Source organism: Phytophthora cinnamomi (assembly GCF_018691715.1).
Source record: "Phytophthora cinnamomi strain GKB4 chromosome Unknown Contig99, whole genome shotgun sequence".
Taxonomy (NCBI): Eukaryota; Oomycota; class Peronosporomycetes; order Peronosporales; family Peronosporaceae; genus Phytophthora; species Phytophthora cinnamomi.
This window is the reverse complement of record NW_027151032.1, coordinates 124,103-142,538: the sequence shown is the minus strand read 5'-3', so window position 1 is coordinate 142,538 and position 18,436 is coordinate 124,103. Positions and strand designations below refer to the sequence as shown.

Here is an 18,436-nt window from a genome sequence, read left to right as displayed (position 1 = left end):
CAAAGGCTGCCTTGTACTTCACAACTGGATCATCGACCTCGATGGAACACCTGCACTTACTCCTGTGGCTATAGAAGACTGGATGGAGATCAACCGCGCATGATGGGCTACAGAAGAAGTGGCGGGACAGGAAACGCCAGCTCGCGACAAGCGCGACGCAATTAGAGATTACCTGTTTGCTTGTCGCGTTGAGCAGTTCCTGCAGGTGTAGTGACAGCATTATCAGGAGTACTTTGCATGGAGGCCAATATAGCAGCGTTTACTTGACGCGACCTATCAAGGGAGGCTTGCATCAGCTGGAGTGTTTTCTGTTGATTGACAACGAGAGCGGTGATCTGTTCTTCCATTCGAGCCAACTTGGTCATAAGCGGCTGAACGTCATGAGATGTCCCGTTGGAGTTCAATCGTAAGCTTAGTGACTCGGCCATCGACGCCACCGCGCTCGCCAGATCCATCTTACGCTTTCGAGCCTGACGCTTATTGGCCGCGCCTTCAGTGACAATGGTGCGCGGTTGCTCTTCTGGCGAGGGTGAAGCCTCCAAGGTGATGGAGCCCGTTTGACCGAAGTCACGGTTTCCCATCCCACTCAGATCGCCAAAGTACATGATCAGCGTAGGCCAGATGCTAGGATACTCGAGCGGATGTTCCGTGCTATTGCCGGTTTGGGGCTCACTGGCCTTGATGTTGTTGAATGTGGTCTTCAACCCCTGGAACTTGTTCTTGAGCTGCGAAACGTTGCATGAGCGGCGGTTCTCCTCGTTAAAATCATCTAGAATGTGAGTCCAGGCCGCAGTCAGCTGCGCTTTGCTCTTCGAGCTCTTGAAGGTGGGCCGTACTTGTGCATCCGGAGGAACAACAGCGACTCCACGAGAGCATCGCTCCACTCTAGGCGCTCATCTGGGCTCTCCACTGTTGCCCCTTGGGCGTCTCCTAGATCGGCTGCTTCTGTGAGGCTGGTCATGCTTAACTGTGAGCAAAAGTTACACTGACTCGCATGTGAATTTCTTAAGGAAAATGCGAAAATGTGCTGTGACCCGGCCTCCACTTTATTAGCTATAAAAAAGCCAAAAAGAGAAGCGGTGCGACCCGCCCCTTATCTGGCTTTGAAGACATGTGTGTTATAGTGCGAGAGCGAGCTTTTGTTCGGACGGATATCTCATCGAGACTGCTGATTCCAACAGGCACTGCAATTTCTACAAAGCGCTTCCGATAGTGCTGCAGAAGCCATCGGCATCGCAAAAGGGGGTCACGCACTGTTGCAAAAGTCACTGAAGTTGCGCGGTGCAATTAAAGTACACCTCGGATGCGTTTGAAGCGATCGCGTGACATCGTCTCGATAAAAGCAGGCTGCCCTAGAAATATTTCACACGACCAATAGTCCGAGATTGTAACGGGGCTACACGCACAAGTGGCTGCAAGCCACTTGTGAATTTAACAGATAGGTTATCTGTTAAAAGTTTTGGATACTTCCTCACCTTGGTGTAAGACACACCAATGGATACATTGAAGTGGGCCACCACAATGAGTGGTCCACACATACCCAAAGATCCTATTGGTAGAAAGCAGCATCTTTCTACCAATCAGAGTCATGCATATTAGCGGGGCTCTGACAGCCAGCCGCTGTCAACCCTTTCATAGATGATAAACGGTTTTAGCAGATTTAGGAGGAAGAACAATTTACAAACAATACAGTTCTCATTTTACCTGAAACTAGCAACTTGGAGTCTTATCTAAGTGAACTTATATTTGTGGATTCAAATATAATTAACCTAAGTACTTACTAAGTACTTACGCTTCCTCATATACGCTGCGCAACGTGTAAGCTAAAGTAGTGAGCCAAAGTAGGCCCACTACACCTGGTAGCACTTTGTAGTCCGTCCAACGACCGACTGCTTGACGTTCGTACGCGGTGTACGAACGCGGAGCCGAGAACCACGTGAGCACGGAGGTGCCCATGGAGAGCTCCAACACGCCTGCAACGCATGCTGCACGCGCTGACTGCCCCCACCTGTCTGACCCATAGTGGGAGGCCCTCCAACGACTGTCAACAGTCATTGGAGAAGCGGCGATAGCCACGATGCTGCGTACGCTATCGCCGACGGAGCAACATGGTGTTGCTCTGGGCTTCATCATGAAGGAGCCGCGGATGCTGCTTCTCAGTGACGGCGTCGTCAGGGACGACACCGCGTGCTCAATCATTGAAGTTGAGCGTAAGTAAATACGTGGGAAGGGAGGGCGAGCCTCTCCTCCGATGGCTTGTCGAGCTCGACACAGCCATAGCGGCTCGACGCATCGTCGACCCGCTGTCGAAGGTCGCGTTCGCCATGTCCTGCCTTGGCGGACGCGCAAGGAGTTGGGCGTATGGACGCCGACTCTCCGATCCTACGTGCTTCAGCACGTACGAAGTATTCAAAGAGGAGCTCAGACAAGCGTTTGAGCCCCCGCAAACGAGTTCCGGTCGAGGGCGGAGTTCCTCGACCTTCAGCAGGGTAAGCATGACGTCCATGCTGACGCGCAGCGCGCACGATATTTGGTATCAAATATCGTGACTAACCCGATTGACGATGCGACCGAGGTCGTCACGTTCATGAAGGGACTTAGAGATGGGCCCGTGAAGACCTATCTCTTCCGAGAGTACCCGAGCACTCTCGAAGCTGCAATCACTCTTGCCATGCAAGAAGAGTTTAGCCTGCGGCAGGCTAAACTCCATGTAAACGTACCGAGGCCGCAACCTCGCCCGGTAGCGAGGACGGGAGATCAGGAACCAATGGACCTCTCGAACGCGACAACTGCTGGTTACCAGCAGCAGGGAGGTAACGTGCGATGCTTCCGTTGCGGAAGGATCGGTCACTTTGCACGGGAGTGTACAGCTCCCATGCCCCCCTGGAGGTGGCTGTCGTGGCGATGCTAGGCATCGCCGCGGACCAGCAAAACACGCGAACAACCAGTAGGCGCGGGGCGCCCTACTGGTAATGCAGTCACGCGTGCCGACTGGCAACAGGTGCCATCGTGAAGACCGAGAAGCGCGTCGTGAACGTGCGCTTCGTGTACAAACAACGAGTGTTTGTCGAACACTTTATCGTCCTGGACCTGGACGATAAGTTCGACGTAGTAATGGGCATGCCGTGGCTTGCACGGCATGATCCGGTGATAGACTGGAAGAAGCGCACGCTCGTGCGCTTCGGACGCGACAGCGGAACAGAGAGCGATGGCCCTGTTACCGCAGCGCACGCACCAGCAGGTGCGCGCGGCTCACCAGTCGAGACAGCGCTTAATGCTGCTGTCCCGGAGTGTTCAAGAAGTGCGCGAGGGCGCACACAAGCGAGACCCACGTCGGCAATGCTGCCGACGTCGGAAGTAAAGATGTGTTGGTTCCGGGAACCAACACCCACGTTCAAGCGTGTAAGGGACAGTCCCTGACCCGAAGCGGTCAGGTCGACGACGACGCGTCGGCTCCGGGAGCCGACGCACCCTCGGTCATGAGGGGCTCCGCCAATGAATGGCGTCGAGGTGACGAAGGCGTGTCAACTCCGGGAGTTGACGCTGCAAACAGTGCGGACGGTTGCAAACGTACCGCACTGACGCAATTACATGCTGTCGTGCAGCCGGGCTGCACGACGAAGCGCCATGCGATCAAGCCGGGCTTGATATCGCGTGCCCGCAGACAGGGTCTGCCGGCGAAGGGACACATTACCGTGCAGCCGGGCTGCACGAAGGAAAATGTGGTCAAGCCGGGCTTGATACCGCGCGCCCGCGGACAGGGTCCGCCGGCGAACAACTGTCCACGGCCGGGCCTGGACAAGAAGAACAACTGTGCGGAGCCGGGCTCCGCACAACAAGAAGACGGCGCAAGCGGAAAACGCTGCGCAAGTCTCGGTCCGGGACCGAGACGCAACAAGAGCAGTCTGCTGGGCAGACTGAGGCAGTGACGCCGGATGTTGAGACGCTAAGCGTCTTGACGCGCACCGATACTGGATTCCAGTATCGAGAGAAGGAACTCGCTAGTCCTCCGACGATGGCGTCGGAGTTGACTTCGCTTCTGGCAAGTCCCGTCAGAAGCTGCCCAAGCACCTTCGAGCGCGTGCACACCGCTTTCGTGTGCACGACGGACTACTGCTTTACAATGCAGTCGACGACAACGCGGATCGCGTTGTCGTGCCGAATGACCATGACCTGCGACTCAGGATCATGTACGAATATCATGATGCCCTGACTGCGGGACATCTCGGACGTGAGAAGACATACGTCCTTCTCACGCGCGACTTCTACTGGCACCACCAGTATAAGTGGTTGCGCAAGTACGTCCGTGCTTGCGAGGTATGCCAACGCGTAAAGCCTGCGCCGTTTGCGCAGGCTCCTTTACAATCACTACCGACTCCGTCGGAGTGTTGGAAATCCATATCTTTGGACTTCATCTTTGGTCTTCCCCCGGACAGCGGAGGGAATACCGGTGTTGTGGTCTTCGTCGACCGCTTCAGCAAGATGGTACATCTTGCTGCGGTGCCGCCAGAGGTGACCGCAAAGCAGACGGCCCATCTGTTCGTCGACATGGTGTTCAAACACCATGGCATGCCGACCGACATCGTGTCGGACAGAGACCCGGGCTTCACAGTGCACCTGTGGCAAGAAGTGTTTACACTTCTTGGGAGCCAGCTTTCAATGTCGACTGCGGATCATCCGCAGACGGACGGTCAAACCGAGCGCGTGAATCGCGTGCTCGTCGATATGTTGTAGAGCTACGCTCACTCGTTCCAATACTGGAGCGAGTTCTTATCGATGGCAGAGTTTGCCATCAATAACTCAGTGCATGCCTCGACCGGGCATACACCGTTCTACGTGAATGCCATGCGGTATCCACGTCTACCGAGTTTGCTCGGAGTGATGGCTCCCACTTTAAGTGGGGGAGGATCTACGACTGCAATACAGCAGCCGCAGAAAACCACTGACACTTGCACAGTGTCAGCTGCAACAACGAAGAAAACGCATGAGTCTGCGCTGGGCGCAGACTCCCCAACAACAATAATAAAGACCACGGGTCTGCGCAGGGCGCAGACACCGCGAAGAACCACGCAGAGGCAGGGCCTCTAGCGGAGAGCGAGCTGAATGACTTCAGCTCGGATGCAATCAGTTTCGTCACCAAAAGACAAGCCGTGATTCGGTTTGTCCAAGACGTAATAGCAGCTTCTGTTGACAAACAGAAGCTGAACGCAGACAATGTGGGCAGAGGCAACACAAATGAATTCAACGTTAGTTCATTGGTTTTGTTAGGTACGCAAAACCTGCCTAAACATGCAGTTTCGGATTTCGGAGCAAGCAAGCTTGCTTATCGCTTCATCGGGCCGTTCACTGTGTTGGCACGGCACGGCAACGCATACACACTAGACATACCGTCTAGCATGCACCTCCATCCGACCTTTTACGTCGCACGGCTGAAGCCATACCTGCAGCACGAGCCATCTAGCTCGGCTGACCCGAAGCCTCAGCAGGAGCCGAGGCAGAAGCGGAGGACTTGGCCTCGGCGACGAGCAGCCTCTCCTTCAGCGCGCGGACGCGCTGGAGCAACCCCTTCATCTGTGTCCCCAGCTCGACCTGGATATTCGAGGCGGTCTGCGAGACCGCCGCGACTTGGCCTTCTGGTTCGCCAACTCCTGTTTCAGGGCGGCGAACTCAGCGCCCTGAAGACACTCCACGGCGGTTACCCGGTCGTGGAGAGGTGCATACTGATCAGCCCGGGGCTGATCATACCCGGGGCGTGTTCCCACCCCCGCCACCGCCGATCCGTGACGCCCGCGGCTCAACCCGCTGGATTGTTGAGCGGATTGTTGACCATGTTGGAGAGGATTTCCTCCCCGTCAAGATACATAGGAGCCGCGGAACGTCTTGCTGGAGGACGTTCCGGAAATGGTGAGGGCGTACGAGGAGCAGTACGCGCTGGCACAGCGGAAGTAATACGAGCGCTGCGATCATCGCTAGCGTCCGAACCCTCACGTGCTAAGAACTTAGCACGGAGCTCTTTAAGACTCTCGGGCACACGGAACGACGTGTACCCGTTCAGGTCGCGGTCGCTCAAGCGGACCGCGCCTGGGGGAAGCACTTCGTGCACTGAAAGCCCTCGGGCACAGCGCACGGCACATTTGCCTCCTCCGCAGCAACGTGGAGTTGCTCCAACTTTCCACGCTTCGAGTACGTCTCGAAGCGACCACGCGCTTGCTTAATCCGATCACGGTAAGCACTCGGCCTCTTGTTGAAGTTTTCAACAAAGGCGTTCCAGCTTTGACAAAGTGCCTGCCATTCGGGCACTTTGCTGCGAGAAGATGTCTACTTGCTTTGAACCCATCGGAGCTCATGAAAGAGCCCGATGTAATAAATCGCGCCTTTGATGCGTTTCCGCATCAAAGTGCAGCTCGGCAGCCACAGCGTCATCTTTGATGGCGCTGCATACGTACAGCGGCACCTCATTCGGAGGTACCGAGTTCCCATACCGGTCCAAGATCTCGGACGCCGACGCCATCCACGGATCGCGCACTGCAGGCGCAGCGCGCGGTGAGCCTTGAGTTTTGTAATCACGTGCTGCAGCAGCAGCGCGGAGTACTGAGAGCCCCAGCAGAAGCGAGTGGGGTATCGTTCTCAGTTCGCGAACGCTTCGAGCTCGAAGCGTCCGATTCGTCCCCTTCACGCGGGCGAATGTTCTTGGCATGAGGGTCGAGCGATTCGCTCGACACTGAGTCTTTGCGCTTAGAGGGCGAGTCCTCCTCGCCCTCCTTATCTTCATCGTCGTCGTCGAAGTCGACGACGTCGGCATACTTCGCCTTCTGGCGTTCGAAGTAGTCGTCGATGGAGAGATGACTCCCCACCGACTTCGAGGTCTTCTTCTGAGGCGCGCTCATCGTTGAATGAGCGCGGATTTCTTCTCCAAAGCGGAGAATTGACGAGTGGTCAATTCCAAAGATTGACGTGCGGGGACCCCGCGCGTCTAACGTTAAGGGGGGGATGGTGTAACGGGGTTACACGCACAAGTGGCTGCAAGCCACTTGTGAATTTAACAGATAGGTTATCTGTTAAAAGTTTTGGATACTTCCTCACCTTGGTGTAAGACACACCAATGGATACATTGAAGTGGGCCACCACAATGAGTGGTCCACACATACCCAAAGATCCTATTGGTAGAAAGCAGCATCTTTCTACCAATCAGAGTCATGCATATTAGCGGGGCTCTGACAGCCAGCCGCTGTCAACCCTTTCATAGATGATAAACGGTTTTAGCAGATTTAGGAGGAAGAACAATTTACAAGCAATACAGTTCTCATTTTACCTGAAACTAGCTACTTGGAGTCTTGTCTAAGTTAACTTATATTTGTGTATTCAAATATAATTAACGTAAGTAATTACTAAGTACTTACGCTTCCTCATACACGTTGCGCAACGTGTAAGCTAAAGTAGTGAGTCAAGTTAGACCCACTACAGAGATAGCATTCCGGGGCACAGACTCATTGCAGTCTCGAGTCCAATGTGCACCTTGAGCTCGCTGTCAATCAAAGACTTACTTCACTACTCTCAAGCTTAATCGAAGTCCATCCGCGTATGCTCTTTCGCAGCGATGCTGTTACAAACAGCGCAAATAGGCCGAAGGCGCCGTCCTTTTTTCCAAATTCACTTCGGACTGTCGTCTCCATTGTCAGGTGCAGCCCACTTTTCCTCTGAACCGCAATGAGGTAATCGTTTTCAGACAATGTTGCTGATGTTGGTTGCGTTGACGTCAGCGCCGTAGCCGATCGAGGAACGGGCTGGGGTAGTGGAATTCTGTGGTCTCCCAAGTCGAAAGGCAGGTCGTGCATCAGATCGTCGTCATCGGACAGGTCGTCTCCCGTTGCCAGGTCATGGAAGTGCTCGTTGTCGCTCCAAACGCTCTCACAGTCGGGATGGACATCCCAATTGCCCGTATCGTCCTCTCCCATTGCTTTGTGGCGTGAACCAGAAAGTCGGAGAATGAAAATCTCTGCCAGCCTTATACCGCGCACAGGTGCTGATCAGATCTGCTCACGAGTCGCTGTGGTATAGGTCTGTTGATATCTGTACGTGATGGCGGCAACATCAACCTGCCCCATAGTCTTCGCGCTGACCAATTAGAGTTTGGATTTAGCTGTCTAACAGTTCTCTCGGAACCCGTACTGAGGAGCAGCGCTAAAGGGTTAACCTAACAGGACGCAAGATGCGCCATTTTGCAGGGCTTGTTTTTGTAAAACGCCTAAAAGGGCGAAAAATGTATCCTTGAACCGCGAAAGGGTAAAGGGCATGTGTGCAATAGCGCTTGACAGCTGGTCTAGGATGATTATTAATAAGTACACGGCATACAATAACGGGGTAACAACTTCAACGTGAGCACGATATTCCAAAGAGAACAACATGTTGTCGCACGAGCGGTGGTGTGAATTCGTGGTGTTATTTAGATACTACCTTTCCTATGATCTTGTACTTAAAACTGCAGCTTCGCACATTTCATGAGACTTGAGTGCCTGCAAGTACTAACAGCGGATGCCGCAGCCCACTTAGTTGTTTTATCCAAACTGCCTATGACATTAAACCAATTAACGGCTAGAATTATGCTCGAGGTCAATAAAGCTGTGAAGCCGAAATTCATCGTTGCAATTACTAGCGAGGCGAACCAGGAGCCGGAATACTGTATACAGATCTAGCTGTAGAGTCCGTCAAACACATTGACAGTGAAAGCAACCACGGCGGGAATAGACTCGTCACTGCCTCGTACAAGCCGAGCGACTACATGTTTGAGGCCAATGTTATCAATGTTAAGTTAAAGCCAGAAGGAGCCCAAAACGCTGGTGAGGAGTGCACTTTGCGGAGCCCATGCTAAAGGCGATGAATACCGTGGCAACCCTTACTTCGGCAATGATTACATAGATACAGTTTTTGCCGGAACGATCCCTCCATCGTCTGAAAAAAAAAAAAAACAGGTGAAGCACGTTTCTCACGAGAAGTACCACAAATACCGCTAAAACCACAAAACTATTGTGTAATATATCGTGAATGGAAGATCCACAGACTTGTCAGAAGTATTAGTGCCACCGTCCAACCGCATGCAGTGTTAATACCGAGTGTTATAAGGACGAGTCTTGGATACACAAGTTCTGGCGTAATTTCTCGAACTTGAAACAGCGAGCCCGCAGCGGCAGAAGACAGCGTATCTAAAACCGGTCCGTACTTGGCCCTCAAATCTGATGCTGGATCTTCAAGCGGTATACAGTCTACAAACAGCTCGAGAAATAATGCAGGCCGCGGCGCTAGAATGACCACCAAAATCAAGCGTACTTTGGGCGATTGCCGGCAGTAGTTATCGAGAGCTTTCACACGCCCTGCTGAGTACGCGTCAAGGCGAGAGATATGCATATACCCCACAGAGTGGTCGCATTTGTTCGTAGACTTTCCAAGCGGAAGACGAATCATGAGAAACCACAGCGCTGTTCGACCGCATGCCTTCTCAACGGTGGTTGTGCTCGTGATATGTCCAGCAAGAGGACATGAATAGACAAAACGCCCACGAGGAAATGCATAGACGAAGTGGTACAAAAACACAGTGACAGATTCTTATGTACACCGTTCTCCGGGCGACAAGCATTATTATGTTATGAGCGTCGGTGCACTGGATACAATGATGTGAGTAACGCCGGGGGAATTGCAAAGCTAGTTAAGGTGGATTTTTCAGAACGTCAGGAATATGCAAATTGGACTTGCACAAACGGTGTTTTGCTAGAGTCCCGTGCTAGATTGCATTTACGACTACCATTATGGGACTCATCGGGATAGCCGTGATGGTGAACGTCCATCTCTCAATTCATTGCAGTGTCACGCATCCTTCACGGAGAATGCAAGCTTCATCCGCCTGGCAGCACATCACACGACCAGGAACATACTCGCACGCTCTCGCTCCGCCGGCAATCCCTGCACACACTTGTGCAGTCGTAGTCCACTGTCCAGAATGCACCAGATGCATCACGTCACGATCTGGTTGAGCGCGAGGGACTCCGCTCAAGTCGACATCTTTCCATGCCATCTGCGCCGCACTTTGCACGTCAACTGCAGGCTTGTTCGCCTTCACAAGTGGGTCAATGACATTGAACCATTGGTCAAAAGTCCAGTCCGCGTCGGCATCGAAAGGTACGCCGTTCAGCGTGTACATGGGTGTGCCCGACATGCCTCTGGAGCACGTGTACTTCCACGACTCGCGCGTGTGGTCGTCCACGTCCGTTCCTCCGTACCCCGTCATCTGCTTGTCCCATTCTTCGTCTGTCAGCGACGGGAAAGTCTTCTGAGCCAACTTCTTGAGCTTTCCCACCACTTGAACCGGGCTCAAGTCCTTCGTCGCCTTGTTCCAGAAACTTTAATAAAAACACATGAAATAGAAGGTCAGTAAAAATCAAAATTCAAATGTGACACATGTAACCAGACAGAAGCTCTCACATGTCCTGATTGGCGTAAATGGTCTCGAGCCACTTGGTGAAGCTTGTGTCTCCTAGTGTCGTCGTGATGGCGAACGCCGCCTCCGCTGTCGCGAACGCGTGCTGGTGGTACGGCAGCGGGAACAGCACGAAGCGAACGCGCAGCTCATTGGGCGCATAGTGCTGCACTAGCTTCTTCAGCCCCGGGTAGGCGGACTTGCTGTCCGGACACAACTGCCCCCACACAGCCAAACATACAGTTCTCGTCAATCAAAATAACAGCATCCAATCATCGCCAAATCCCGTATGCAAGAATAAGATCTCACCAAATCGATGTAGGACTCGAGCTGCACGCCGGCGTCAGCACTGCCGCCTCCGAACGTGAACCCAGGCGGCCTCCTGGGGATCCTCTGGGCGGCGACACCGGCATACAGCGCCATGGAGAGCAGCAAGAAGCGCGCAACGAACGTCGAGAGCGCCATCTTTGAGCGAATCCCGATCTGATTCCTCATGATGAAAAGCTCGTCCCATTGGACGAGAGATCTAGCCAATCAGAATCAGTTCTGCATTTGACAACCAAAAAAATCATTAACTAGTTATCTCAGATCTATGATGGCAAAGTCGATGCTCGCCGTGCTGGCTACGGCGCTATTGCTGCACTTGGGCGCGGCCCAGGTGCCGATTCCGGGGGAACCTCCTGGATTCACTATCGGCCACGGCAGCGGAGAGGCCAAGGTGCAACTGGAGACGTACATCGACCTGCTCTGCCCCTTCAGCAAGGCGGCCTACGACGGGGTCAAGGCTCTGGCCGACCACTACGCGTCCAAGCAGGTGCGGGTCAAGGCGGTGCTGTTCCCGCTGCCCTTCCACCAGCACGGCTTCATTGCGGCCGAGTCCGTGTTCACAGTCACGTCGGCACTGGGTGACGACCACTTCACGCCATGGCTGGAGGTGCTCTACCAAAACCAGGAGCGGTTCGGGAACAAGGCCACGAAGGACAAGAGCGCGGTGCAAGTGACGGACGAGCTGAAGGCGCTGGCCAAGCAGACGTTCCCCGACCTGACCGACAAGCAGTGGGAACGGGGCATGACGGGCTATGGGGGCACCGAGGCCGACCAGCACACGCGAGTCGCGTGGAAGTATGCGTGCACGCGGACGGTCACGGGCACGCCGCAGTACACGCTGAACGGCGTCCCGTTCGAAGACGCCGACTCGTCCTGGAAACTTGAGGACTGGCGCAAGATCATCGACCCGCTGGTGAAGCCAAGCGAGCCGAAGGAGGACTTGTGAGTTGCATTTGGGTGTATTTCCGGTTGGGAGTTCGATGGCAAACATCATTCCGAAATTTGGCTGTTTCCATTGGGGTGTTTTGATCTACCACTCATACGTCGGGCGCTTGATTTTCAAGCCACTTGGACTTAAAGCTGAAGTCCATGCCTAAAGATTACCATAGTTAGTGCGTAGGTTTCATCACTTTGCGACTGAGTTCGAAGTGGACGTACCGAAATGCACTAAAGAGACCTGCAAAATGATCCATACCAGCAGGCGGCCTTGGAGCTGCTCAACTTCAGTCGCTAGGACAAACGAGAGCTGGTACAGCAAAGAAAACCCAAGTTTGCGCTTCACGACCCAGTGAAGCCACGATAGAGATAACAGCTGAGTCGCTGAGTAGGCTATGATGTTGTTCGTAGTTGTTCCGAAGAGAGAGAACGACTTCGTGGGTAGTTCTTCGAACTTGGCATATATACGAGGGCGGTCAGATAGGTTGCGTAAATTAGCGGGATGAAGGCTTGAGTATATCCGATGAGAGCTTGATACTCCAGCAGAAACAATAGCTTTGCAGATAGCTTCGTGACATTTCCTTGAGTGTCATGAGAATCGTGGAACGAGGAGCTGTCACTTTGCAGTAGCCTTGAAGAGCGCCTCGGGGGTCCGTTAATAGATGCGTCCCCGTTCATTTTGACTGAATTTACGTCGATTGTAACCCGGCGCCTTCGGTCCAGCAATCAAAAATATTTCGCAGCACGATTAATCTCTGTCGTAGACAGTATGGTTTGCAGGACATTTAGCCCGATGATCAAAAGCAGACTCAGCCATGAACCAGACGCTTGTATACAGATCGAGTTGTATAAACCATTGAAAACATCTACGGTGAACACAACGACAACAGGGATTGAGTCTGGATTACTGGACATCAATCGGGCAACTAGGTGCTTTAGCATGATTTTCATCACCGGAAGAAGTAGTAGAAGTGCAAAACCTTGTGTAGGTGAACATCGTGCGAAAAGGACGCTGAAAAAGGTGTAAATTATCGCTAGAATCGCTTGAGCGGCGATAAGGTAAAGCGGCTGCCTAAGAGTTTTGCTTGAAATCTGTACTGTTTGAGATGCTTGGTGCTTGACAAGAAGTAGAAAAAGCAGTACGAACAGAATCACGGCAGGAAGTGCCAAGATACTGATGCACAATGGGATCGGAAACACCCAAAGACTAGCTATCATTATCATCAATGCAGCCGTTCCACATTCAGTCCCGAGTACAACTACAACTGTTCCCAAGTTTGAAATTTTGATCGCCGTTCGAAGTTACATGGTGGACCCTAACGCCCCGGACGAAACAATGCTACAAAGCCTTATGTAAACACCCGAGTTACTTCTCCACCCATCTGCTGGGTCTTGAAGAGGAATACATTCGACCAAGAGGCTCAATAAAAGAGAAGGTACTGGCATCAATATAGCGACCCAAATCACTTTTGCAAAACGTGTCTGCTCGCAGTATTTATCTAGCGAGTCCACGCGCTCAGCAGAGTATTCACCAAGTCCAGAAATCTTCATGTAATCCCATAGTGTGCTAAGGTGCTTCAGACTTCGAGAGGTTCGTGGAAGCGCAGTAAAATCATGGAGAGATCGCTGCGACGAAGGTGCAGGGGCGACGGCGCGTGATGGCATACCTTCACTACTCGGAATAAGAGAATATGATGAATACTTCTATTTTCAGCCAAAGTCGAATGCATATATTTGGACTACATTGCATTTCCCTCATATATGTTTATCTTGGACGGTGTAATCCATCTTTTCGTGGCGTATCAACAGCGACATGCTCTGAAGGAAACTGCAGTAAACTGACGATCCTCACAGACAACCGCCCTTGCAGCTGCTCTATCCCAGTCTCCAACAACAAAAAAAGAGCGTAGACAAAATGGTAAAAATAAAAGTCAATATAGAAAGGATAGCACAAGAAATATTTCACCACGTCATAACGTATAAGCGAAGGGATCTGGAGCACGAACAACATCACGACGACATTTGTCATGGTAATGCTGGATACAGCTCAAGCACTGATATCGATATCCGGCATCTGCGTCGTTGATGTCACATTGACTGCGGTCGTAAGAAGAAAGGTTTCTAGCGAAAGCAGTTTTATTTTTTGTTGTCCTAGCGGTCCAGCGAAATGCGATAACGAGTAGCACCCGCGTCTGCACATGGCGTCTTCGTTACGATCACCCCTGCATCGGAATACACAACAGACGCTCAAGTCTGCAGACGTTCCCAACAAGGTGACGCCATCTCAGTTTGCAGAAAAACTATTTGATCATCAACTGCTCCTCACCTGGCTAATGCTCGTGGAAGATCTAAGGAGGAGTAAATTGGCAATGTCGCTGATGACATCGACTACCACGAAGTACGGCGACGTGGCGTATGTGAAAACGATAAAATCGCCAAGAAGGTCGTGAGCACGGGGGCTGTGGCCACCAAACAACATGTCCAGTAATTCCAATACTGGACTGACCTCGGCACGTCTCCTAGCTTTATTTTAACGCAAAAATACCCTCGCTGTATATCAAGTATAGGTGAACTATGGGTGAAGCCACACGAAGCGGAATGTAAAATCCATACCTACACAGGAACAGACACACCGTACATCAGGCCTTCAAACCACGGCATTTTTGTAGGGGGAAACATACATACCAAAGTGAGTCAGGGTAATTTGTAACAAAATAATAATCCACACAAATAATCGGCCTTGAAGCTGCTCCATTTCTGTCTCCAACACAAAGGCCAATTGATAAAATAACGAAAAGCCTAGCTTGCGTTTCACCATAACGTGGAGCCAAACAAGACATAAAATCTCTGTTGCCGCGTACACTGCAATGCTTGCTATCGTAGTTTTTAGTTGTTCGATCGTCAGCGAACGCGAATGAGGATAGTACTGGGCACTCGGCAGTCGGATTAGAACTGAAAGATATACCGCGTATAGTAGCGGAATAACTGATTCAATGTATCCCACCAATGTTCGATATTCCATTTGAAACAACAAGCAGGACGACAACTGCGTTTTCATGGCGGTGATCGACGCTTTCGTAGACTCCAAGCTTCTAGCATTCTGGAAAACGGAGACTTCATGGTTTGTCTGAGTCCTGCTTTGCGATTTGGCGCTTATCATTATGCTGGATGAACGAGTTCTTGAATTTGCTTGTGGCCCCACAGTATTCCACGCTTGTTCCTTCCGTGCAAGTGAGCTAGTTTTTCGATCCAACTCTTGGAATTTCTTAGCAGTGCGATTGATGTCCAACGCAGACAGAACTGTATATACGATGTTTATCAATATCATCAAAAGTGAAGTGTACCAAGATCCTGAAGCTTGCATGCATGTTGAAGTATACAAGCCGTTGAAAACGTCAACCGTGAAGACGACGACGGAAGGTATGGATTCTGGTGTATCTAAGACCAACCGTGCCAGTAAGTGCTTCAGAGAAATTTTCATCACTGGAAGAATCAGAACGAGAGGAACTCGCTCCGCAGGTGTACTTCTCGCAAACACAACATTGAATGTGATGTAGACAGTCGCCAGAAGTACTTGAGCGATGATGAGAGACAGCTTTCGAAGGAGGGAACCTTGGACCTCCTCTGTTGTACGACTCGAGTTTCTCAGCAGTAAAAGGGACAATACGATAAAAGTAACCGTGACGCATGGTCCAAAGATGAAGAAACTAAATGGAACGGGAAACACCCAAAATTTTGCTACGACCACCGTCACTGCAGTCGCGCAGCATCCACTCCCGCCTGCTATTATAGCCATTTTTAACGGTGAGAGTTTTGGTATTGTCGAGCGAATCTGGAAAAGCGCCGCGCCTGCAGCTGATGAAATTGCAATAAAAAGTCGGATATACGCTCCATAATTTGCCTTCCAGCCACTTGACGGGTTCTGAAGTGGAATCCACTCAGTGATAAGCTCCAGCATCAGTGCAGGCCACGGCATTAGTATACAAACCAAAATCACTCGCAACGGGGTAGTGTGCTGGCAATATTTTTCAAGGGCCTCCACGCGCTTCGCAGAGTATTGTCCAAGTTTGGAGATCTTCACCCGTGTTCGAATCGACATCATTCGATGCAACAGCAGCGACGAGAAGGGTTTTGGCTCTGGAGGAACGTGTGAGTCTCCAACGCTGGGCACGATCGAGTTGAGCGGCATTCTCTTGTCGTCTCTGATTGCCGTACAGTGAGAGTAAATGCTGTCGCACTATTTTGAATGACCGTCACAACAAGAACAAGCTAACCATGCCAAGTCAGCAGTTCGGGTGCCAACTTAGCGTTACAGCCTCATGAGCGTTACGAAGAAGGTCTAAACATAACTTTACAGTCGACAAACAGAACATCTTCACATCATCAACATGCTTTCAGGTTCCGCTGCAAAAACTCTATAGCTGCACGGCACGGAAGAACTGTTGGTGATGTATCTCGAATTGAACTAAAATACTTCGAAAGGCGGAGTGGTTTTAGGCTATACGATTTTACACTGCGATCACATCTCCTTTCTGTCGTCAGCCGCTGTCGCTCACATACTTAATAACCTCTTCACAAGTGTGTGCGGAACCTCCCAGCTCGCGTTCGAGCCATGTTGCAGCAGGGACTTCTTCGTCGTGCCGTGAAATGCGGAAGTAAGCTTGCAGCTGCGTACAAAACCATTGTTAGTTTTAAAATCAAAATCAAGCAATTCTCCGTCACCTCGTCCCAAGCTTTGATTTTCCGAGCTCCGTCGCAGGCAGTGGTGAGATCCTTTCCAGTCCAAAGAAAATCGACGGCGGAGGCAGCGGACGCGATCGCTGCACCTCGATCTGTAGTTACAACAGTGGTCGCTGCGGTAGCGCCAGTCGCACCGGCGATCATGATTCCTCTTCCTACTCACCTTCTCTCCAGCATTGATCGCATCAACGCTGCTCTCGAAGTTGCAGTGGTACAGCCTCCACCGGCGACTGGCACGTTGTGCGTGTGCCAGGCGACGGAAGATGAATGGAACGAGTTTGTTGACAGCGACGGACACATCGTTCGACCCAATTTTCTTGAATGGCTTGCTGACGCTGGAGAGATCCACATCATCGAGTTTGCCGACGCTCCACACGGAAGTTATGTTAGTGAGTTTAGCGGAGGTACTTCATTTTTCGAGCAAAATATTCGTCGATGGCTCAAAGGCCACATGGCCGCCAAGAATTCTCAGGGGCGACGATAGTGCCCCGATCTCAGTTATGGACCACGCCGAACAACACCGGGATCCGTGTGACACGACTAAGAGTGGATGGTTGCCATACACTGGCCACCCACTCAGCCATCCACTAAGGAATGGCAACCCACGGACTACGTGAGGGAACCCCACGAACGATGCTAGGTAATGACTAGATGAAGCTGGTTCTAGCAGCACGAGGATAAGCTAATTCATTCTCAATTTTACCTCTTTCCCCGCGAGTCCCTCTCAAGCAAGGCCTCGCGGACCAGATAAGCCCCTCTGCAAGCCACGGGCGTGTCATTTTGATATATCAAATCTGATATCTGAATCGGAAACAAGAGAATCACACAAGAAACCAAAGCACCATCAAGCACGGGTCGTCGCAAGAGGATGAATACGTGACCTACACGCTAGTGATCACAACAACAACCGCCGAATCCCCAGCGGAAACAGTGCAGATCATGATCAAGAAGTTTGGCGGTGGCAGCGCACGCGACTGGCTGAAATGAAGTGGCCAGTTCCGGAGCCTCGCTCGCAAGAAACAATGGACAGACGAGCAGAAGGCACACAACCTGGTTGCCCTCATCGAAGGTGACCTCGAGGCAGACGTCGAAAGCGCCGCCCAGGATGCGGTCGCAGGGAACAAGACGTTCGAGGAGTTCTTCACGGACGTGGGATTCCTGTCGGTCCCGCACGACTTCAGCGAGGACCTCGACAACGAGCTATGGACAATGACGAAGCGCCGCGACGAGTCGGTGCACAAGTTCTCCCAGCGCATGAGAGAGAACGTCCGCATGTTTGCAGAATTACCCCAAGACGCGGAGGTGATACCCGAGGTGCAGCAGTGCAGGTACTTCAAGCGCGGTATGCCGCGCGCCTGGCAAGAGAAATTAGCTGCATCTGGCGCTGTATATGATCGACTCAACGATCTAGTCCTTTACTTCACACGCATCGAGAAAGCGGAGCGACAACTGGCAACCCGCGACAAGAGTAAGAGCTTCAAGGATCCAAGCAAGGATTACCGCAAGGGGAAGCACCAAGGCCGTGACGTACCGCTGAAGAACCGGTACAAGAGTGATAAAAAGAAGCCTGGGCAAGGCAGCAGCAGGAAGGAGGAAAAGTGGTGCTCCTTCCACAAAACATCCTCGCACAACACTAGCGAGTGTTACACCGTCAAGAAGAAGGAAGCGGACGAGCACAAGCGCACGGAAGCCCCGCACCTGCCAAAGCACAACAAAACCAAACAGTACCCACGCATCTACAAGAACTTGGACGCCGAGTCAGACTCAGAGCAGTCCAGCGACGACGAGATGAAGTTCGTGGGTCTGGTCGACAAGGAGGTGAAGAATTCGCCAGGCGCACCGCTCCGCATCGCGGTGAAGCTACGCCGAAGCAGAGAGTCGTTCCAAGCCCTCCTCGACAGTGGTGCCTCGAAGAGCGTCATCAACAGAACAACCCTCGATGCCAATGTCCAGTTGGGACGAAAG

The 18,436-nt window shown here is 52.0% G+C and overlaps 3 protein-coding genes across 4 annotated transcripts; 1 reads left to right on the top strand and 2 right to left on the bottom strand.

Annotated features, from left to right (window-relative positions):
* Positions 1-161: 161 nt before the first annotated feature.
* Positions 162-10,933, bottom strand: IUM83_08382 (uncharacterized protein; the record flags this gene model as incomplete). The annotated part of the gene is made up of 4 exons (XM_067932754.1): positions 162-835; positions 10,078-10,391; positions 10,474-10,685; positions 10,778-10,933. 4 exons carry the CDS (start codon positions 10,931-10,933, stop codon positions 162-164), a joined length of 1,356 nt encoding a protein of 451 aa, XP_067783377.1.
* Positions 10,934-11,255: 322 nt separating this feature from the next.
* IUM83_08381 lies at positions 11,256-11,741 on the top strand (the record flags this gene model as incomplete). Of its 2 annotated transcripts, none has more annotated exons than XM_067932753.1 (1): positions 11,256-11,741. In XM_067932753.1, the coding sequence occupies one exon, from the start codon at positions 11,256-11,258 to the stop codon at positions 11,739-11,741; it is 486 nt and encodes a 161-aa protein (XP_067783374.1). The 2 variants fall into 2 exon arrangements, with proteins under 2 accessions (XP_067783374.1, XP_067783373.1); XM_067932752.1 differs by having other exon boundaries at positions 11,370-11,741.
* A 2,562-nt stretch (positions 11,742-14,303) lies between these two features.
* On the bottom strand, positions 14,304-16,657 carry IUM83_08380 (uncharacterized protein; the record flags this gene model as incomplete). The annotated part of the gene is made up of 4 exons (XM_067932751.1): positions 14,304-14,344; positions 14,417-14,488; positions 16,454-16,563; positions 16,635-16,657. 4 exons carry the CDS (start codon positions 16,655-16,657, stop codon positions 14,304-14,306), a joined length of 246 nt encoding a protein of 81 aa, XP_067783375.1.
* Between the last annotated feature and the right edge of the window lie 1,779 nt (positions 16,658-18,436).